The sequence below is a fragment of the Tamandua tetradactyla genome, chromosome 15, assembly GCF_023851605.1.
Source record: "Tamandua tetradactyla isolate mTamTet1 chromosome 15, mTamTet1.pri, whole genome shotgun sequence".
NCBI classification, from domain to species: Eukaryota; Metazoa; Chordata; class Mammalia; order Pilosa; family Myrmecophagidae; genus Tamandua; species Tamandua tetradactyla.
This window is the reverse complement of record NC_135341.1, coordinates 29,285,647-29,309,605: the sequence shown is the minus strand read 5'-3', so window position 1 is coordinate 29,309,605 and position 23,959 is coordinate 29,285,647. Positions and strand designations below refer to the sequence as shown.

The following is a 23,959-nucleotide window of genomic DNA, read 5'->3' as shown; positions in this document are numbered from 1 at the left end:
GTTCTCTTCATTGGCCAAAAGACAGTAAACAATCAAATGTGCTTATAAGTCCACTATTTTTAATTAATCATTTTATTTTTTTTGTACCATGCCTTGTTCCAAAGGATTTGTTCAATTAAATGTGCATAAAAATGGGAAAATGTGAGGAGATTTGAGTTTTAGTCCCATTCCATCACTAATGAGCTGGATGGCCTTGGGATAGTCTATAAGAGGCAAAAAGTCCCAAACAAGGGACAACTTGGACAGAGTGGAAATGACTTCCTACAGTACTAGGCTGAGAAGTTAGCATGTGCCATCGATTATTGATGTCTGCCCAGGCCACAGATAGGTGAATGATGCTAAACAACTAAAATTTCCATTCCTGGACAAGTCATTTCAACAACTTGAGCCCATTTGCTATCTTTAAAATGCAAGAACATTGGTTTAGTACTTCTCAAATTGTGGTCTTCTGACAATTTGCATCAGAATCACTGGGCATGCTTATTTAAAAACACAAGTCCCTGGGCTTGTCAGCATAGTGAATGTATTGTAATCTCTAGAAATTGCTAGGACAAAAGTCCCTGGGAACTAGTATTTTAAGAAGCTATCTGGGTGATAAGATCATTTGGATACACACTGAAGTTTGATACACTCTGTGGTAGTTAGATTCAGTTGTCAACTTGGCCAGGTGAGCATACCTAGTCTTATTGCTGCAGACATAAGCCAACGGTATATGAACCTCATCTGTTGCCAATTACATCTGCAGTCAGCTAGGAGGCATGTCTGCTGCAATGAGTGACGTTTGACTTAATTGGCTGGTGCTTAAATGAGAGAGCGCAATGTAGCACAGCCTAAGCAGCTCGGCATTCCTCATCTCAGCACTAGCAGCTCAGCCCAGGCCTTTGGAGATGCAGAAAGAAGTCACCCCGGGGAAAGTTGTTGGAACCCAGGGGCCTGGAGAGAAGACCAGCAGAGACCATCCTGTGCCTTCCACATAAGAGAGAACCTCAGTGGAAAGTTAGCTGCCTTTCCTCTGAAGAACTAACAAAATAAATTACCTTTCATTAAAAGCCAATCCGTCTCGGGTGTGTTGCATTCCGGCAGCTAGCAAACTAGTACACACTCTGGAGTTTGATATACACTGGAACAAATACTTAAATTTGATCATCTTTGTCCCATGACACAGAACCTTGACAGTTCCCATCCAATGTTTTGGGCTATGCTTTTCAAATACACTAGCATTCTGATTTTTGGCAGTGTTTGAAAATGTCCTCCAAATAAATTACTGCGTATTTTCTTTTATTCTTCATTGCAATGAAAAGCCAAAAACCAAATGCAAATACGGTTTAGAAACCAGCAGCTCATGGGCCAAAACTGGCCCACAGAGATATTTCATTTGGTCCAAGCATCATATTTTAGAAAATTTGAACTTCAATGTTTTTAGACAGGTTAGAGATTCTCTAGCTTGCCATGGATGTCAACAGTCCCTAATGCATTACACAAACCCACTTTTTTTCTTCCCTACCTGGTCCTTCGTGGCATCTACATTCTCAATTCCTTATCTATGGTCCAATTCAGATAGCACGAGTCTGAGATTTCAGATGCGCCAACTGAATGATTCATTGTCAAGCTAGTTCCAAAGAAGAATCGGACTTAGAGGTCAGCGAGTTCTAATGTGCATTTTGAAGGTAAGGAACTGAGGCCCAAAGATGAGAAGGGGCTTGTGACAGGTGATGCAACTGCTTAACAGTGGAGATGGACTGAGGTGGCCAGATTCCCACAGAAGTCAACTTTCTTTCCAGGACAGACCCTCTGTCTCACAGGAAGTACTTAAATAAAGGGAGTAGTTTCAGATTTGGGAATTGCTTTGGGAATTAAATTGGAATAAATAAAACCATAATAAGGTCTGGAAAAAATGATAAAATACTGCCAAGAATCCTTGACATTGAAAATTATGTGGTATATGTTTACTTATGTGAATTGTAAGAAAGAAATCAAGAGGTAGAAACGGACTGACATCTTATCACTCAAAAAAATGCAAAAGGAATGTATAATCATTAGTCATTTTTAAACCAGTATCCCCTCCATGTCAAGTTTTACAATCATAAAATTAATATAGAGAGCTTTGGAAATAAATCCTTGGAAGTTGAAAAAAAGAAGTACATCTTGCCCTGAAAAGTCATCTTACTGATTTGTGTATAATGCTATGATACTTAAAATTTAATCCTAAAATTATGATATTATAATTTTTAATAGGAACATGAAAGACTGACCTAGCTGCAGAATTATGGCTCTATTTTAGCTTATATAATTTTAGCATAGAGCTAACCTCCCAGACTGGAGGGCACAATCAGAATCATCTGGGGAGCTTGTTAAAGTATAGATTCCCAGGCACTACTCAAGGCAGCTCCTGGTAGTTCTGAAGCCTGGTCAGAAAAGCCCTCTATAAAATATCCTGGCTGAGGAAAGCCTACAGGTCATTATGTAATCCCTACTTAACAAGTGGGAAAAGCCTGAGGAGGCAGAGTTACTTGCCAAGGGTACCTCAGGGCCCTTCCACTTCCCCCCACTTCCTCAGAATCTACCAGATAATGATAACAGCAGTAGGGGAGACAGCACTGCTACTTCTAGAACAACCCACCATCCCCTGCAAGTCCTACAAAGTGCTGCAGAACCAAAAGACAAAGTAAAAGAGCATTATGCAGTCTGTTTACATTTGTTAACAGTTGAGACTTCTTTTCTTTGTTTCAAGCTGAGTTTGAAACTAAGTATGTCAATCACATGTCCCTAAAAACTGTGCTGACATATCACATGTATCCAACCAAAAATAAGTTCTCCCTCCTCAGAACTCCTAAAGAATTCTCTTGGGTCCTGGTTCTTTGACACTTAGGAGATATGGGAAGTTGGAAGGTGCGGGACATAATGTTTGCAAATCCTACTGCACGGCCCTCTAGCTCCCTGACAGAGCACACTACACACACGTGGCAGGGCATATTATACACAATAGGTGTCCAGCGCATCAGGGAACTGGTTTAATTTCTAGTCCAGAACTAAACAGACTAGAAATCATTTTAAAAGTCAGTAATTATCAGATGGACCTATTTGCCTAATGGATTTCATTCATTCATCCTTTAATTCATGTAATCCTTTACCATGTAAGTCAGAAGACTCTGGATGGCTTCCCATTTCCTTCAGAGCAGAAACCAAATCTTTTCCTCCTTTGTAACAAGGCCCTAACAAGATTGGCACCATCGCCCAGCCCCTTACAACTCTCCCTTCTGCCTGGAACATTCTTCTTCCACAAGCACTCACAACTCCCACCTCTCTTTCTTCAGGCCTTTACTTAAATGTGACTGTAGTGGTTGAATCGTTTATCCCAAAAAGATAGGTTCAAGTCATCATCTGCATTACCTCCGAATGGAGCCTTATTTGGATACAGGATCTCTGCAGATGTAACAAGTAAAGATGAGATCATGCTGGTTTTAGGGCTGGTCCTAAATCCAATGGCTGGGTTCATTGCAAGAGACAGGAGAGGGAGATTTAGACACAGGGACATAGGAAACAAGTCCATATGAGGATAACGGCAGATTTCAAAGAAATGTGTCTAATAAGCCAAGGGACATCCAGGATTGCCAGAATCACCAGAAGCTGGAAGAGGAAAGGAAGGATTCCTCCCTAGAGCCTTCAGAGGGGGCATGGCCCTGCCTGGCACCTTGATTTGGGGCTGTTAGCCTCCAGAATTGGGACTCAATAAATTCTTGTTGTTTTATCCTAACTATGATTTGTTACAGTAGCCCTAGCAAACTAATAGAGCTACCTTTTCAGGCTACCCCACCCTAGCACTTCCTGTACCTTTCCCTGCTTTCATTCCCTTTACAGAAATGATCATCCTCTAACATCCTATGCATTTTACTTTTTTATTTACTGCCTGTCTCATCCAGCCCCCATTAGAATCTAAACTCCATGAGAAACAGGGTTTTCATCCATTCTCTTCACTGCCGGATCTCCAGCGCTATCACAGCCCCTGCCCCAAGATGGGGCTCACACCATACAGTCCCAGGCCTTGTGCTAGGAACTGAGCTGGGGAGATGGGGAGGGCAGCAGGGGCACGAGCTCACACCCACACGGGGCCTGGTGCTGGTGCTGGCAGTCTAGCACACAAAAACAATTAACGCGATAAATGAACAATTAAGACTATGACGAGAGCTCTGAGAAGTGCACGACATTCATGAGAACATATAATGAGGAAATTTATGATTGATAAAATTATAATAATAACAGCTATAACTTGTATGCCTACTGTTCTAAACATTTTCAATATGCTAATGCACTTTCTCCCCAAGGTAAGCTACCAGGAAAAGTACTATTATTAGTGCCATTTTACCAATGAAGAATCTAAGGAACTGAGAGGTCACAAGTAACTCACCCAAAGTGTCAGATCCATCATTTGAAACCAGGTAATCTGGCTCCAAATTCCATAGTCATAACTATCGTGCAATGAAGCTTCTCAGGAAGCTGATCTAATCAAAAGAGGGGAAATAAATTCACAGAGAGTAAAGAATACTCTAGGCTGGGGAGTAACTTGTGCAAAAGGCCTGTGGCAGGAGGAAACACGGTGCCTTTGAAAATCTAAAAGTCTTGCATAACTAAAGCAGAGAGAAAAGGGGAGGAGAAATGAGGGAAGAGGCTAGAAATGCAGGTAGATAGATGCCAGGCAGGCATAGGTGCCTGGTCAAGGATGGATCCTATGAGCCAGGTTAAGGATTTCAGTTTTAACATCCCAAGAGCGAAGGAAAGCTAGTGCAGGGTTTTTAAACAGGACTGGAGGTGATGTTATGAGACTTGTATTTCTGAAATTGCCTCTGCTGCATTGTTCCAGGTCAACTGAAGACAGCCAACATGGGAGTAAAAGGCCCAGATGAGACGGAGAGAGGTTTTAGTGCCTGGAGAAAAGCAGGTAAATTTAGGTGTAGCTTGGACCATCTCTTCCAAACCACATTTCCCTAAATCCCTATTCCCATGGTTTGTTCAGTCCATGCTCACCTTTTCTGACAAAGCTTCCTCTAGCGTTGCCAGCGCAGTATCTGTATTACTGGAATCCGTCTGCAAGGACTTGACTCTGTCTTTCAGATTGGTCAGTTGTTTGTCTTTATCCCTAAGTTGTTCTTGCAAGTTTTCAATCTAAAAACAAAGATCACAAAATGTAAAGCTGATTTTATTATATGTCCAGGGTCAAGTTTCTTGAAGTGGAGCTGCTAAAGAAAAAAAAAATTACAATAATAAGAGAGAAACCTAAGATTATGGAAAGTGTCAGTATTAGGAGGTTACAATTTGACTAGAATCAAGGTCGTTTTGATAAAACCTTCTTTCTTCCATTTAATTCAGACTTTTTTATTTAAATGGCAAGGCAGCTCAACAGAAGATCTGCAGTGTACAAATATACCTTCAGACACCTAAGCTCTGTTATTTCTATTCCTTTTATCAATTCCTTGAGTTCTCAAGCTCAAGGACCTGACCTTGGTACAGTGTACGAGAGCACCATTTACACAGGGCTCATTCATTCACTGAGCGAACATTTATTGGGTGCCCACTCTGCACCGAGCACTGTATCAGTATATGGCAGAAACTATGTAGTCATTCACTCCCTCCTTTATCCAGTATTAAACTTTGTGATATGCCAAATGCTGTCAAGTGGCTGTTTCATAGTAACCACATGAAAAGCCAAGTAGGTTATCACCAGCACACTGTTAATGGGAAGAACTTGTGATATAAATCAAATTAACAAGTACTAAACACTCCATTTGGCAACTAAGTCACGGGCTGGCAATCAACCAGACACTTTTATCCACTATCTGCAGCCTGAAATAAACAGACCAAACAGCCAGTTACAACAGCAGCAAGGACCTTCTCCTGGGTACTACGTGCATTATCATTCATGTTTTTATTCCCTGCTTTCAAACCATGTATTTCTTATCTAAGAATTAAAAAAAATAATAAACGCTATACAAACAACTTATTCATATTAAGTGTTTTGAAATGACAAGAAAAAGAGCAGTATGACTCAAAGATAAGTCCATTCAAAATGTTTGTATTCCGTACTCAGCTTTCTCAGGAAATCATTCCAAATGCATGTGTCACAATTTGTCACTCAAACCAATTTTTTGATTACTTGACTCATTTAGCATGAATTTGAAATGTCAACATAAATACTAATGACAGAAGCAGCAGGAATAATGAGGAAGAGCTGTGACAATGGATGGGAAAGCAGTCACGTGCAAATACGGAAATGCAAAGTCAAGGACTCTACCAGCCCTCCATCTGCAGGACCTGGGACTTGACTAATTTTTCCAGTAGCTGCAATGGATGTGGGCTCAAAGGGATAGACTTTTTTTCTTTTGTCTCTTCTTCACTGCTCTTCCCCTCTCCCTCCCTTCTTTTCTTTCTTCCCTCCTTCCATCCTTCTTCCCTTTCCTTCCCATTACTTCTTTCCTCCTTTCCTCTCTTTCCTTCGTTCCTTGTTTCCCTCCCTCCCTCCCTCCCTTCCTTGCTTCCTTCCTTCCTGTTGTGTCTTTTTAATAAGACTTGCTTTCTAGCTTGAGGCACACATCCTTGAAACTCGGGTTATAGGTCTAATTATTAACCTTCTCCATCAAAATGCAACGTGGTCTCAGCCATCTTTCAGAGTAAGAATTCACCGTCCTTCCATAGAAAACACAGGAACTCAAAAGGCATAACCATCTGCAGTCAAAACAAAGGCTTCCCCCATTCCAGACAAGTGTTCCTGTGGTTACACAACTCCATAAGCGAATATGTGAGCAAGCATGAATATGGATGGTTACATGTCAGAATAAGAGTTAAGTAGCAGAAACCAACAGCTGAGAGAACTTAAGATGATGAATTTCTGCGAAAGTGTATGTGATTATTTGGAGTATATTCACAGATACATTTGGGTACACATCTGTCTACGTGTGACTCCTTGGTGGTTCCAAGCAAAGAGATTAGCCCCACCCACAGTGGGCATCTCCTCACATGCATGGTTTCTTTAAGGGGAAGAGGGCTGGCGAGAAGAGATTTTCAGTCAAGTGTTAGGGCAAAAGACAAAAGAAACAGAGGTGGGAATGCCTGCCAGGTATGTGGTTCCCAGCCCAGTCCAGGGTGAACTCTGTTCCAGCCTGAAGAGAAAGGCTGTGGGCAAATACCAAAGGCAGGGGGACGCCCTCTGAGATACAGGTTTCAAGGAGGGTTGTGGTGGCGAAGGCCTCTCCCCACGGCAACCCAGAAAAGTGACTTGGGAGCTGTGAGGCCTGAAGGAAACAGGTCTGCAGTTTCAGAGACTCCAGGAGACAGTGCGTGGGTAGGAGAGAGGGGGCTTTCCTCAGACACCAGCCCTGTGGCCATGGGAGGCACCACCCTCAAGGCTTTGGGCATTTTAAAGAGAGCATAACAAAGACAGATTATGAGCCTACCTGAGACTCCTGGGGACTCCCACAAATAGCTGGAAAGACTTGAGGACATTGCGTTTGAAGGTCCCATAGGCATGCAAATAGGGGCTGAGAGTCAGAGAAATGTGACTGGTGAAACCTGGGAGACTTGGGTGACATATCTATTTATCTCACATTTAAGAACCCCCAAGAGTCGAGGGTACTACAGGCATGACTGACAAAGAGATCTGGAACTGGAGACCCATTTATAGAGCTAGGGGCACTCCACTTTAAGACATGCCGCCAGAGACTGCTGAGAAAGACTGGAGAGAAAAGCAAGGTGCAGGATAGAGTAAAGAATAGGCTTTCTTGTGTAAATAAAAAAAATAATAAATCTTTATATGTATACATATATATGGTAAGGGAAATGAAATATTTTTTCTCTGGAAAAAAATTATGAGAAATTCTAGCAGTGTTTTCCTTTGGGGCAAAAGGTGGAGGGAAGGCCCTGTTTTTCATTTTTTGTACATTTCTGTCATTTTCTGCTTGAATTTTCAAACTATGTGTGTTTTATGATTCTTTTTTAATGTCAACTGGGGTTATCTGGCTGGTGAGATTAGGGACCATTTTTAGTTGATTTATGTATTTAAAAATAACATTGTACAATGAGTAAATATTAGCTAATTAAATAAATAACAAATGGCTACTTCAAACAATATTTTCCAAGTTGTCAGTAATTACAGAGTGCTGGTACAGTGAAACCATGGTCTACTGTACAAGTATTTATAATCATGTTTGTATACAATTGGCTAAAGAAATGCAAATGGTAGAATCTTAAGGAAAAAAAGGCAGAATGTAAAATAACATAACACGGATTTTGTTAAAAATTACTTTTACATGAAACAAGCAAACATAAATAAACGAACAAGCAAACAAACAAATAAATAAATAGAACCCACTAAAATGTCAGTATTTTGGCAATGGGGTGATGCATGATTTTACTTTTCTTCTTATGCTTTCCTGCATCTTTCAGTTTGTTTTCCTTGAACAGAATAAAGAGAATTATGAAAAGATTTTTAAACCAAGTATGAAACATGGGAAGATCTTTAAATGTGTTTTGAACAAAAAGTTTTGCTTTTTAAAAGGATTCTTTGCGGGAGGGAACATTCTATTGTTATGCCAAACAGGATTCTTAAAATTTAAATTTTAGGAAACTGCAGGGGAATGAAAAATTCTGTATCTTCCTAAAAATTAATTTCAATTTTCTCCTGTTCACCAATTATCATGACAGTTGCATGAAAAAAACGTTTAAAATACATATTTTTTTCCAAGGGTGAGGTTGTACAAGGTTCAAACAGCAGGAATTGGAACACAAACCAATTGAAAACCAGGGTTAGGAAGGGGGTAGAAGATCAGGGTTTTGTGAGAAATTTCCCACCTTGCAAAAATGGAATCCACTTTGGCTTTTCTCTGTTCAGTGTGACCTGAAGTAACAGAGGGACTAGAACACAATGGGGTGAAAAGTCACCCACTCCTCGCCCTTGAACAGAGCTGCCTTTGGTCAGGGCTTGGCAGAATGAAAAGGAAGCAGTTCCACTGGTGCAACAGCTGTGTCTTCAAGAGCAGACACAAGTGGGGGACAGGTTAGACCCTGGAGGGAATCAAGAGTCCTAACTGAATGGCTTTGCGCTATCTTCTGAAGCTAAGGGGGCCTTACCCCAGGTCTGTCAAGCCCGAGGAAGGTCCATGCCTGGAAGGGGCTGTGCTGTGAGTTCTTCTATAAGTGCTGGTCCCAGCTGGAAAGTCATCATGGAGTACACAGTCACCGCTGCCTCCTGGCCAGCCTCCTTGCTTCCACACTTGTTCTCCCTCACATCTGGCCTCCATCTGCACTCAGCAAGATTTTCCTAGGATTCTGATCAGACTATAGGACTTCCTTCCTTAGAACCTTTTCATGCTCCCGCTTGCCCTCAAGATAAAGCCCAAACTCCAAATGAGATTGTTACCAATTTAGGATGTTAAACGTAATCCCCATGGTAACCACAAAGAAAATAGCAGAGAATATACAAGCTCATCAAGAGAGAAAATCCAGTACAGGTTACCAGGGGTGGAGGGAGCTAATGCAAAATGAGTATCGAGTTTCTGTTTGGGGTGAAGGGAAAGTTCCAGTAATGGAATGGTGAGGGCACTGCACCATTGTTAATGTGGTTAATTGCATTGAATGGCATTCTTGGAAAGGGTTAAAGTGGTAAGATTTATGGTGTAAATATGTTTCCATAACTCAAAACACCAAGAAACAAAAAAAGCAGAAAGAGAAACTAAGGAGATAATGACAATTAAATGCCATACATGAAACTGGATGGGGTCTAAGAATGGAGGAGAAAAGACTTTAAAAAGGGCATTATGGGAATGTAAGAAAAAACTGGAGTATAAAATGTGAGCCCTATATCAATGTTAAATTTCTTGAACTTGATAACTGCACTTAAGGTAGTTAAATAAGTGAATATCCTTGTTCTTAGGAAATGTACCTGGCAGTACTAAGTGTTCAAGGAGCATGATGCATACAACCTACACGCACAGGTTCAGAAAATGTATTGATAGATAGACAGACAGAGAAAAAGAAAGAGAGAGAGCAAGTGAGTGGGAGAGGGAGGGTGGAAGGGTGAAAAAAAGATGGGAAGAATGGAATGAAGGAAGGAAGGAAGGGAGGAGAGAGGGCCTGTCTCCACAAATGGACTGTGAGCTCCATTAAGACAAGCACTCTGTCAGATGCACTGCTGTATCTCTGGCTGCAGTACTCAACTGAGTTAGCAATAGCATATATTTACTTATTGAATGAATGAGCAAACAAAGAAACTATAGAGAAGGCCTTGTGTAAAAGGAAGAGATGAGAACAGGTGATGGCTGGGTCCCCAAGCTCTGGGATTCTAGGAAGAAGAATTAAGAAGTGATGGAGAAGCTCTATAAATAAGTCACAGAGTACTTAAAACATGTATAGACTCCTTTATACTTTCACATATTACCCAAAATATGTGAAAGTATAATAATTACCCAAAATTATCTTTCTGCTGGTTCTCTTTACAGAGTATCGAAGTCAGTTATTAATAACCCCAATAAGACATATTTCTAGAGTTTGTGGTATCCACACCTAGGGTATGAGTCCAAGTTCTTAGCCAAAGCAACAGAAACAACTTGTTTTAAGCAGAATTTGTGAAACTTTTAGAAGGTCTGGAGAACAGAAGTCAGTGGAAATAGCTTGGAGTCTTGCTCAGATCACTGGTCCAGAGCAGAGGCTATTGCTCAGCTGCTGAATACCAGATACCAAGGTTTACAGCAACAGTCCAGCTGCAACTGACCACTGGATATCACCACCAGCCCTCTTTGTTCCAAGTTGGTGATAAGATAACTACAGAAATCTCAAGTGTTTGTGCACTATACCAATATTTAAGAGCATGCTCAATAGACTTGTCTCATTGAAGAGAATATAGATGAGTTTGTGCCAAACTCACATGCCACATGTGGTCAGAATTGTGCACTCACCATGAGTACTAGGATCACATATTAATCCATGGAAGATGGGAAATTAAATAGAATAAAGTAAAATCTATTGCTTGGGAAGCTCAATGATTAGGCTTACTAATCATTCACAATCCTTCGGAAACATCTTTTGCAGAATGCCAAGGATGATTATTATGCGGTAAAGGCAAAGCTGGTTGCTAGAACAGGGCCTGCTAAATCGTAAATTCAAAGATTTAAAGCAACCCATTGTTTTAGTTTTCTATTGCATAACAATTGCCACCAATTTAGCAGCTTAAAACAACAGAAATTTATTTATCTAACATTCTGTAGGCTGGAAGTATAGGCACAGCTGGACTGGTTTCTCTGCTTGGGGTCCCACAAGAAGTCAGCAGGTGAATTCTTGCCTGGAACTAGGGGTTCTCTGACAAGCATATTCAGGTTATTGGTATAATTTATTCCTTGCGGGTTGTTGGCCAGAGGTTACTCTTAGGTCCTAGGAGCTGCCCTCACGCCCTGATCACATAGCCCCCTCCATTTTCAAAATTGGCAATGGAGAACTTGCTTGTCAAATCTCTTTTGTGCTTCGACTCTCTTTGACTTTCCTGTCTCAGGCCTCTAATCCAAATTCGCAGGCCTCAGATGATTAGATCAGGCTCATCCAGGTAGTCTCCCTCCTGAGCTCAGAAAGCCAACTGCCTAGTTACTGCAATTACATCCACACTCCCCTTACATAAAACAAAATCCACTCACAGGCAGAACACCACAGCCACCTAGCCTGGGGTCAGCCTGGAATTCTGCCCACCAAACCCATATTTGCCATCAGGGATAAAAATATACTCATCTTTTAGATTCCTTGAACTGAGGATTCTGCAAGAGGAATTTATCTGAAACTGACGGAATTAATTCTCAGGGGATATGGGACATTTTAACTGGCATTTCTGATGGCAGTCATTTGTACACAGCCTACAAGATACAGACACACACACACACACACACACACACAATTCTCCTCTTGTAAAAGAGCTACTATGTACTGTATGCAACAAACTGCTTCACCCATTTCCCTGAACCCCTCTCCACCCCTGAGTAACACGGCTTCTGGGCATTAGGGCCTGGCATGGATAGTCAGGATACCTGCTACAGATACGAGTTAGCCATTTAGACAGAGCTACAGTAATCCTGGAGCCAGAAGAGCAGCCTCAAAACACCCCGCTTTTGTAGCAATGCCATAATAATAATGATGATAATGATGCTTAACATAAAGTGCTTCCTACAAGGCAGACTCCATGCTAGATTGCTTTTTTCTTCCCTACTTTTTATTTTGAGATCATTGAGATTTATTACATACCAGTGCAAACACAAAAACACCCAGTTTTCCCTAATAGAGACATCTAGCACAACTATAGGACAATATCACAAACAGGAAATTGGCATTGACACAATCCGTACGCTTTATTCTGATATCACCAGTTTTATAATCACTCATTTGTGTGTCTGTGGGTATGTGTGTGCATCTGTATTTAATTCTGTGCAATTGTATTACATTCATAGATAGGTGTAAGTACTACCACAGTCAAGTTACAGAACAATTCTATCACTACAAGATTCTCTTGAGTTGTTCTTTTATAACTGCATCCCTCCACCCCATTCCTAAACCTTAGCAATCGTTCACCTAGCCCCTCTTTCCAATTTTGTTTTTCATTTTACAAATGTTATATAAGTGAAATCATACAGTGTATAAACTTTGGGACTGGCTTTTTTCACTCAGTATCATTCCTTGAAGATTATTACAAAGTTGTTGTATTTATCAATACTTCATTCCTTTTATTGCTGTGTAGTATTCCATGGTGTGCATGGACCACTGCTGTTGAGCTAATTATCCAAGGAAAGACATCTGGATTATTTTCAGATTTTGGCTACTACAAATAAAATTGCTATTGTGTGAAAATAAACTTTCAGTTCTCTGGGATAAATGCCCCCAGGGTGTAACTGTTGAGTTAGATGGTATCTGACTATTTAGTTTTGTAAGATACTGCCAAACTGTTTTCCAGAGTAGCACTCCCATTTTACATTCTCACTGGCAATACAGGGATGATATGGTTTCTCCACATTCTTTCCAGCATTTGTTGTTGTCACCGTTGTGTTTTGTTTATTTTAAGCTACTCTGATAGGTGTGTAGTGACATCTCATTTTGGTTTTAATTTTAATTTGCATCTCTCTAATGACTAAGGAAGTTGACAAACTTTTTTATCTCTATATCCTCTTCAATGTCTCTTTCAAAGTCCTCATGTCTTTTATCCATTTTCTAATTGGACTGTTTGTTTTTTACTGGTAAGTTTTGAGAATTCTTTATATATTCAAGATGTCAGTCCTTTGTTGGATATGTGGTTTACAAATATGTTCTCCCCATTTGTAGCTTGTCTTTTCAGTCTCTTAACATTCTCTTTTTATTTGCAGAGTAAAAGGTCCAATTTGGCGATCTTTCCTTTTATGAGTTGTGCTTTTGGTGTCAATTCCAAGAACTCATTATACCTAGCCCTAGATCCTGAAGATATTCTCCTATGGTTTTCTTGACAGATTTTAAATTTAATTCTAAGATACATTTTGAGTTAATTTTTATATAAGATGATATGGTTTAAGCTGCGGTTCTCCCTGCCTCACCTTACAGGGGTGCTTAATAAATCCAGTATCACTTGTTGAAAAGCCTATTCTTTTATAAAGGTTTTCCTACCTTCAGAAAAAAAACAGTGAGGCATATGTGTGTGGCTCCATTACTGGGTTCTATTTCCCACTCCACTGATCCATGCGCCTACCCCTCCACCAATACCACACTGTCTCTATTTGGGTAGCTAGGAAGTAAACCCTAATATCGGTAGAGCGATTTCTCCCACTCTCTCTCTTTCTCTCTCTCTCTCCCTTTTTCAAAGTTTGTTTTAGCTATTCTGGGGCTTGTGCCTTTCTATAAAATTTGAAAATAAGCTTGTCTATGTCTATAATAAACCTTGCTGGGATAGCAATAGGAATTTCATTAAATCTACAGCTTAATCTGGAGACACTTGACATCTTCATGACGTTGAGTACTCTAATCCATGAGCACAGCATGTATCTCCTTTTTTAGGTCACCTTTTATTTTTATCATTAGCATGTAGTAAAGTTTAACATACAGATCTTGTACAGGTTTTCTTCAGTTCCTATCTAAGTGCTTCATTTACTTTAGAGTGACTATAAGGGGTATTATATTTTAATTTTATCTTTAACATGTCCACTACTAATATATGGGAAGGTGATTAATTTTGTGTTTGATCTCATATTCTGAGACCTTGCTGAACTCACTTATTAGTTCTGGGAGTTGTTTTTGTTTTTTTTTTTCCTTCTTTTTAAAGATTTCCTGGTATTATCTTCACATATAATCACGTCATCTGTCAAAAAGGATGGCTTTATTTCTTACTGCCTACCACAGTGGTTAAAATGTCCAGTATTATGTTGCATAGCAGTGGTGAGAGTAGATATCTTTGCCTTTATCCTAATCTTAGGAAGAAAGTAGTTAGTCTTAATGGTGAAAATTTTAGCTATAGGATTTTTATAGATGTTCTTTTTAAAATTGCGGTTGTTCCCCTCTATTCCTAATTTGCCAGGACATTTTAGCATAAAAGGGTGTCGAATCTTGTCAAATACTTTTAATGCACTGACTGATATGATACCATTTTTTTTCTTTAGTCTATTGATACAGTGGATTACATCATTTGATTTCTGAATGCTGAACCAGGCTTACATACTTGGAATAAATCCCCCTAGGCCATAGAGTATTATTATTTTTATTCATTTTTACATTCAACTTACTATTAATTTTATGAGGATTTTTAAATCTAAGTTCACGACAGGCAACAATGTGTAGGGTTTCTTTTGGTTTGTCTGGAACAAAATGTAGGCTTGCTTTTTCTGGTTTGAGTATCAAATTAATACTGGCTTCATAAAATGAATCGAAAAATATTCCCTTGTCTTCTTTTTCTGGAAGAGATTGTGTAAAATAGGTGTCAGTTATTCTTCAAATGTTAGGGAAAATTTACCAATGTTGCCATGTGGACATGGGAGAATCTTTTCCAGGAGCTTTTAATTACAACTTCAATTTATTTGATGTTTATAGAACTATTCAGGTCATTTCTTTCATCTTGGTCGAGTTTCACACTTCGTGCTTTTTTGAGGAATTGGTCCATTTCCACTTAGTTGTCAAATTTATGAGCATTAGACCAAAAGCGGGAAGAGTGAAATGAGACAAAATAAAGTGTCAATGGCTGAGAGATTCCAAACAAAGTTGAGAGGTTATCCTGGAGGTTATCCATACTCATTATATGGCTATCACCTTGTTAGTTAATGTATATTGGAGAGGCTGGAGGGAACTGCCTGAAAATGTGGAGCTGTGTTCCAGTAGCCATGTCTCTTGAAGATAATTTTATAATGATATAGCTTTCACAATGTGACTGTGTGATTGTGAAAACCTTGTGTCTGATGCTCCTTTTATCTACCTTATCAACAGCCAAGTAAAACATATGGAATAAAAATAAATAATAGGGGGAACAAATGTTAAAATAAATTTAGATTGAAACGCTAGTGATCAATGAAAGGGAGGGGTAAGGAATATGGTATAATGGAATTTTTTTCTGTTTTCTTTTTATGAATAGATACAAATGTTCCAAGAAATGATCATGATGATGAATATGCAACTATGTGATGATATTGTGAATTACTGTTTATATATGTAGATCGGAATGACCAAAAGTTAAGAATGTATGTGTTTATTTGGTGTTTGTTGGCATTTAAAAAAAATTAAAAATTTATGAGCATTAGTTGTTCTTAGTATTCCCTTAGCAACTTTTCACTGTCTACAATGATCTGTAATGACAGCCCCTGTTTCATTCCTGATCCTGGTGATTTACATCTTTTCTCTTCTTATCCCTGTCAGTGTTGGTAGTGGTGTATCAATTTTATTTATTTTTTCAAAGGAACAGCATTCGATTTTATTTACTTTCCTCTATTTCTATGTTTTCAATTTTATTGATCACTGCTCTTATTTCTATCAAGTTCTTCCACGTATTTTCTTTGTGTTTATTTTGTTCTTCTATTCCTCATTTATTACCTAGTAAAAAATTTAATTATTCATTTGTGACCTTTTTTCTAATACAAGCATATAGTGCTATAAATTTCCCTCTCATCAGTGCCTTAGCAGCATCCCACAATTTTTCATAGGCTTTATTTTCATTTTCATTTGGTTATATGTATTTTTTTCCGTTGATATTTCATTTTGAACCATGGGATTATTTAGCAGTGTGCTGTTTAATTTCCAAATGTTTATATATTTTCCTGGTGTCTTTCTGTTATTGAGTTCCAGTGTGATTCCACTATGGTTACAGAACTAATCTGTATGAATTAAATCATTTCAAATTTCTTGAGGTTTGTTTTACAAACCATGATATAGTCTGTTCTGGTGACTGTTTCACATATGCTTGAACAGACTTGAGTCTTCAGAGTTTTCTGTAAATATCTATTAGACCTTGTCACTTAAACAATATTCAGTTCTATATCCTTGCTAATTTTTGGTAAAATTCTATCAATTGCTGACAGTCAGGTACTGAAGTCACCAGTCATAATTGTGAATTTGCCTATTTTTTCCTTTCAGTTATATCAGTTTTTGTAACCTGTATTATGAAGCTCTTTCATTTGCTACATACATGTTTAGGACTACTATGACTTTGTGATATATTTATTCTTTTATCATTATGCAATGTCACCTTTGTGCCTATTCATTTTCATTACTCTGTTGTCTACTTTACTGGATATTAATATAGCCATGCCTGCCTTTTTAGAAATTAATGTTGGCATGATATACCTTGTTTATTTTTTTTATCCTAACTTACATATGTCATTATGTTTAAAGTGAATTTCTTATGGACAGCGTATAATTGGGTCATTTTTAAAATCCATTCTGCCAATCTCTGTCATTTAATTGCTATATTTTTAACATTTACATTAAATAACTTTCGATATATTATGGCTTAAATCTGCCATTATATTATTTGATCTTTGTTCCTCAGTTTCTCATTCCTCCATTTCTGTTTTCTTGTCTCCTTGAGAGCTACCTGAAAATTGCTTAGGAGTCTAACTTCTTTTACTCATACTATTTTGAAATAATGATAATTAATTATATTTTTGAAAATTAATAATAAATTTTTTAAAGTAATAATACTTTTTAAAATAATCACCTCATTACTTCTTCTATATACATGGAACACCACAAGAGATGCCATTATAATTTTTTGCTTTAACCATAATATGATTTAAGAAACTCACAAGAAGAAGGTTTGTCTATTATATTTATAGTCTATATATATGCTATTATACTCACCTCTATTTTCTTTTCATTCCATTGTTCTTTCCTTTCTTAAATTCCAGTCCTTCTGTCCTCATTTCCTTTCTGTTAAAAGAACTTCCTTTAGCCTTTCTTAATGAGTTGGACTGCGAGCCACAAATACTCTTAGTTTCCCTTCCTCTGGGAAAGTAAAGATTTTTTTTTTTTTTAATTTAACTCTGGGATAGTTTCACCAGACAGAAAATGTGCGGTTGACAGTTCTTTTCCTTAAGGACTTGAAAAATGTTGTGCCAATTCCTTCTGGCATGCACGGTATAAGAGGAGAAACACGCTGTCATATGAATTGGTATTTCCCTAGAAGAACTGCATTGTTTCTCTCTGGCTGATTGAAGACTTTTTCTTTGACTTTAGTTTTCAAAAGTTTAATTATAATGCATCTTAGCAAAGAATCTTTGGATTCATCCTATTTGGGGTTCACTTAGCTTCTTTGTAGGTTTCTGTCTATCAACAAATTTGGGAAGTTTTCAGCCATTATTTCCTTGAACACTTCTTCAGCTCCATATTCTTTCTCCTGTCCTTTTGAGCCCCTCATAATATGAATGCAATGTCTTTTACTATTGACCCACATTTCCCTCAGACTTTGTTCTTTTTTATTTTTTTTCTTCCTCAATCAATTTTCTCCTTTTTGTCCAGATTGAGTAAATTCTACTGGACTGTTCTCAAATTGACTGATTCTATCCTCTGCCATCTCTGCAGTACTACTGAGTCTTTCCAGACAGTTTAAAATTTTGATTATTTTATTTTTCAGCCCTACAATTTCTATTTGGTACTTTTGTATAAATTCTATTCCTTTGTTGAAGTTTTCAATTATTTTATTTGTTTTGAGGGAATGTATAATCACTTCTTCAATCATTTTTATGATGACTGCTTTAAAATTTTTGTCAGATTTTTCCACTATTTGATTCATCTCAATGTTGGCATCAGTTGATTGTCTTTTCTCACTCAGGTTGTAAATGTTCTGACTCTTGGTATGATGGGTAATTTCAAAAATTGTATCCTGGACATTTTGGATATTGTGTTAGGAGAGTCTTGATCCCATTTAAATCTTATATTGTAACAGGCATGGCTGGAGGTGGAGCAGCTTGGAGCTATCTGTAGGTTTGGAGCAGAGGACAGGTTGGCCTTGAAGAGCTGCGGGTGAAGGTGCTGGGGGCATCTCAGGCCTGCCACTGCCGTGGGGGCATGGTGGCAGATGGGCTAGCCCCGCTGGAGCTCTACTGGCAATGCCACTGTGGGCAGAGTGGGCCCACACTAGGGCCCTGCTAGCCTCCCCTTTCTCAGTCCTTTGGACAGAGGGAGCAAGCTTTTCCTTCTTTCCTTCCTCCCATCCTTCCTTCATCCTTTCCTTTATTTTTCCTTCCCCCCCTTTCCATCTATTCCTGTTGGCATTTCAGGCTTGCAGGGCTCTCCAGTGCTCAGTCAGGGATACTCACCATGGTGTCCTTCCTCAAGCCTTGAGGTCACCTGCCACTCCACCTTCTTCTTCCCACCTTTCAAAGTGCTTTTATGAATGTCTTTTGAATTATTTCCAGGATATTTAGTTGTATTTGGAGTGGAGAAACAGGGAAAAGTGAGTTTACACCATCTTGTCTCATAAACAGAAGTGGTGAAAGGCTTATGAAAAATAGATGATTTCATTTACTCTTTACAATCTCATCTCTGATTTTACAATGAAAGAAGGTGAAGTGACTTGTCTAAGGTGACTCAGCCGATCAGTGGCAAAAGAGGATTCAACATTAGAGGCCCTTGCTTCAGCCTTCCCATGGCTACCCCAGGAGCTTTTTAAAGCAGGAACACTCAGCCCACTTCCTGTATAAGCATGCATAAGAACTCATTCCCACCAGATGTTGGAGGGAAGGAAATCAGATTCTAACTTGGGATGGGGAGTGATGCTGTACAGTTTGCAAAACCTGATGCCTCCATGTGAAATTCTTTTTTTTTTTTTTTTTTTGAGATTCATTTTTGAATGACGTGAAAACATTACAAATGGCAAAGAAGTCCAAACACTCCTCAGGTAAACTCAGTGCCTCAGTAAGTATTCTCTTGACCCAAATGCCAAACACAAAATGAAGAAGAGGATTTTCATGATTCCGCTAAGATTTGCATTTTCTACTTGGGGGCTGGCACATAGTAGGCCCTCTGTAAATATTCCCCAGCTGAACCCAAAATGAACCAGCTGTTTTAAATACCAGGTGAGCCTTGGCTCAAATTACCTCCCTTCTGACAATGTTTCTGAGAACAAACAACCACATCATGACACCCTGTGGAAAGATTGAGATATTGCACACGGCATGCTCCATCAAAGCCCAAATTCAAATGGACAGGGGGAAAGCAGGAAAGAAAACAGCTCCCCCAAAGTGTGTAATCAATATTTAAAGGTCTAGAATGCTCTTTTATCATCTGCAGTCTGACCCCAATGGATAAAGCACTCTAAAATAAAAGTGTCTGCTTCCCATGCTTGGTGCTTATCTGAATTCCAGAGCGTTTATATGATTTCCTTTCTCTTAAAACTAATTTTAAAATGTGATCCAAACCTCTAACCAATAAAACATGTTCCCAAATAGTATGGAATTTTGTGTAATTTTTCCTTTAGACATAAAAGGAATAGGCAGCAAATTTAAAACATCCCCAATTTATTCTAAAATGGAACATCCTGAAAAACTCCAATGACAAAATGGCAAGCAAGGTCCAAGGGACCTTCTAAAAACAGTCAGGATGTAAAAATATTAATAAGTGATTGCTTCAGACAAGATTTTCATGGTTTGCTAACCATGGCTAAACCTATTGAAAGGATGGCAGGGCCGTGAAGAGGTTTAGAGCCTCTTAAACAGGAAAAACACCTAATATCATGTAAACTAATTTCTGTTGGATGTCACGATAATCACAAAGAAGATTTTACATTTGTTTCTTTCCCACACAAAAACCGAAAGTCCATCAAATTATTCAAAGTATTCTAATTTTTTCATATGTCCAACCCCCAAAATAAAAGAAAAAGTATACATAAGGGAATCATTGTATGCAGCAAAAGTGCATTTTCACACACACTAAACAGGAAATGGTTAAGAACTTTTATGACAATTTTATCTGAAATTCATAGCTATATACATTATATAGTTTTTGTGTCAAGTTTCAACCATGCATACGCCTTTCATTTTATGGACTTCTTTATTTGTTCAAATAGTATTTGACATCAGAAAAATTGGTCTGCTTATTCAAATACATAAGACACTCAGAAAAAAGAGGGATTAAAAAAGGAAATAATGGGACAAAGAGAAAAACATAAAAATCTTTCAAAACTTATGAAAACCATAGATGACGCTGATCCTGACAAAAATACAACTGACCTTCTGAAGATTTTTGTCAATGCATTTTTTTTATTACCCATATATTCACTTTCTACTCTCCATCTCTATTCTAAACTTGAAATTCAGCTGGCAAGATACTACCTGCCTTACATGCTTGCTTTGTTTATATTTAATTCCTAGGCTACAATTCAATTGCAAGTAACTTTAAAATATAAGTGCATCCTCTAATCTTTGAACTATTCAAATAATGTATAGCTTAGTAATTATAAATTGCAACTAAGATCACACACACAAAAAAAATCATTAAAATCATCAGGATAAAAGTCTTTTCTTGTCCACACACTGTCAATAAACAAAGTACTAATCTTGTCACTTTTTTGGCCACTGTCTCAGGAATGCTTCTTAAGTACTCAAAGGATTAAATTAAATCTCACCTGCAGACAGGCTTTACAATTCAGCAAAAAACCTAGTTCTCAAAGGAAAATTACTTTCATTATCTCACAAAAAAGCCAAAGATTCTATCCTCTGGAATTTGCAGAAAAATAGTAGCATCAAAGACAACAATTTACTTCAAGAGAGTTTATTCTTCAAGACCTTAAAAAAATTATTTAAGGGAGAATTCATTTTGGGGAAAATAATTTCTCAAGGTCATTATAAGACAGTCATAAAACAGTGTCATTTAAGTTACCTCAATTTGATGTCTTTTTCACAATTTTGACTGTGTACTTGAGGTTTCAGAAGGTGGTGGTTGTTTTTTTTAAAATTAGTTTACTTATAGTTCTTGTTTTGAATTCTAAATTTGGCTTAGGATCTTTTGCTTTTTAAAGAGATTATATAATTTTATGAGCTAAATGTTTGCCCTAGAGGGAATAAAATTAGTAGATTTATTTCCTTTAAGTTGAAAAATGAGATAATAGAAGAAACTGAAGTTGAAGTTAAAAGTACATATGCATTTGGGAATAAAAGGATAGCACCTTAGTACTCAAGAAACTATTTTCTACCTTAAAGGACTCTCTCTCTTACTCTGTGCTATTTAATTTAAGAAATACTTAATCAGATAAAATACCTACTTTACAGAAAATTCCCCCTTAAGAACAGATAGCAGTTCAAAAATCCCCCTACCATGCTGATATAAGAGCCACTGGGGAGAGGATTATGACGTGGTTCATTTTTGGAGTTCTGCATCTACTTCTAAATAAATAAATCCTGGCTCTCGGTCCCCAAATCAAATACAAGCTCAGAGGAAGAACAGGGAGATGACTGCTAGATGGAAATGTAGAAACATTATCTCAAAGCACTCTACATTATTATTTGCAGACAATTTATTGTTACTGGTTAGTATCCTTCATGCTAAATGTTCTGTCCCCTACAGCAAATGTTCCATTTCAAAAACATAGTAACATGTGCTAAAAATAGAAATCACCAAAGCCAGAGTTTTGGTAGCTATAGAATGTTCTCTTGTGGTACAGTAGAAAAAGACACATTATTAGTGAAGCTCACTATTATTAATTTCACTATCAATGCAATCTGTAAAATAACCCAAGGGTATATTAGAATGATTTTTAGTTGCAATAAAAGCTTTACAGTATATAAAGTGCATTTGCCATTATCAGGCCATGTCTAAAAAAAGGGCTCTGTTACATGCAAATATTAAAGGTGATCTCTGCAAATTTACTTTTTTACTTTTATCTGAGTGACAGCAAGAAGTGTAAGTTAACAGTAATATTTCTGCAATTAGACAAAATGATCATGGCCCGTTAGAAAACCATTCTCTAAGTTAGTAATTTTCCCTTCAATTTTCACATTTAATTCTTTAAACAACATGCTTTACCTCTACAATCTGGCAATACTCTCCCTAATTATTTTACTCTTAATCAGACCTGCCAGGACCTCAAAGATGGATTCTACCTGTGCCCCAATTCTCCTCTGCTTCAGATGGATTTCTTTAGGGGATGTGTTATCTTATATGTCATTCTGACTGCAGCCACAATGTCATATCTGAGCATCACATATGTTATACAGTAACACTACATCTTTAACATGTATTGCAAATATTTGGGGAACTAAGCATGAAAGGATCTCTGGAAATGACGAGTTTGCATAAGGTTAAGGTCAAATCCCTTCTCAAGAATTTTCTGTGACACAGTGAGTTACGTTCTTATTGGAACAAAGAGGTAGGTGGACAAAAAGACCACAAGAATGTAATTTGGCAACCTCTGAGAAGCACCAGCATCCAAGTGATTTACACAACAAAATAGAGTCAGCATTCCCAAAGGGATCATCTATTCCTATCACTCACTGTGCTGCAATGAATCCCACATCTGCAAAAATGTACTCAATTATTAAAATACAAAAATTATCCAACGTACTGTGGTTTCAAACTCGATTGTATACAAGAATCAGCTCGATACCTAAAAATGCAGATTCCTGGTTCTCAGGACCAGAGCTGCTGATTCTGTAGGTCCGGGAGGAGGTTTGGAAGCTGGGTGTTTAGCAAGTTCTACAAGTGATTTTTCATCTAGCCAGCATGGACCATAGTTTTAGAAATACTAGTAGTGAAATATTTTTACCATCAAGCTGAGTCTGGAAAATAATAATGACAGCTCCCTTCTCCTTCAGCTGTCATCTTCTCCAACAGAAATCAGCTATATTCTTCCCGGGTTTCTGATAACCAATGTTATTTTTAAAAGATCTTAGAATTCAACAAGCATTGTTCACTGACATACAGAAGATGCTCACAAGACATAGATCCACGCAGGGGCGGGGGGTCCCTTTCCCTTCTACTTCACTGCCCCAAAACAGCATCTACATGAAGACGATGTTTGCATTTGAAAGGAGCATCTCCCTGAAAATCTCCTTCAATGGAAAATTACTTATCCATAACCTATTTTCACTTATAACGCCTTGGTATAAAGGATACCCATAAAATTAATGAGAGCTGGTAAATTCCAACGGGCAGAGCTTTAGCATAAATGAAACACATTCTGTATATTCTCTGCCTCTCAATTTCCTTTTTAAAGCTCCTGGCATCTTAAATGTATTAGTAGGAAAGAAAAACGAAGAGATTATGCAGAGCAATACTGAGGTCTGAGCTTTAAACCCTGGAGCTGAAGAGATGAGCTGAAATGGTTAAGCAGGCTTTTTACATTCTTTCTTTCAAAGTTTAACTTCGTTCATTCCTTCCAGCAAAACCATCTGCATTTGCCTGATTGCAGCATTCACAGAATTTACAAAGCGAAATAATGACGCAGGCCCCAGATTCATGGGGCTAATGGAAAGGGGCCTGTCTTTTGCGAAGTGTCAAAAATTCA

General features: G+C 38.1%; 1 protein-coding gene across 1 annotated transcript in view; it reads right to left on the bottom strand.

Annotated features, from left to right (window-relative positions):
- The window catches only part of ERC2 (ELKS/RAB6-interacting/CAST family member 2), an 865,607-nt gene that overhangs the window by 334,505 nt on the left and 507,143 nt on the right, over window positions 1-23,959 (bottom strand). Inside the window, exon 8 of the mRNA XM_077128970.1 lies at window positions 5,023-5,160. Coding sequence (XP_076985085.1) covers window positions 5,023-5,160 — 138 coding nt within the window. The remainder of the gene's footprint in view (window positions 1-5,022; window positions 5,161-23,959) is intronic.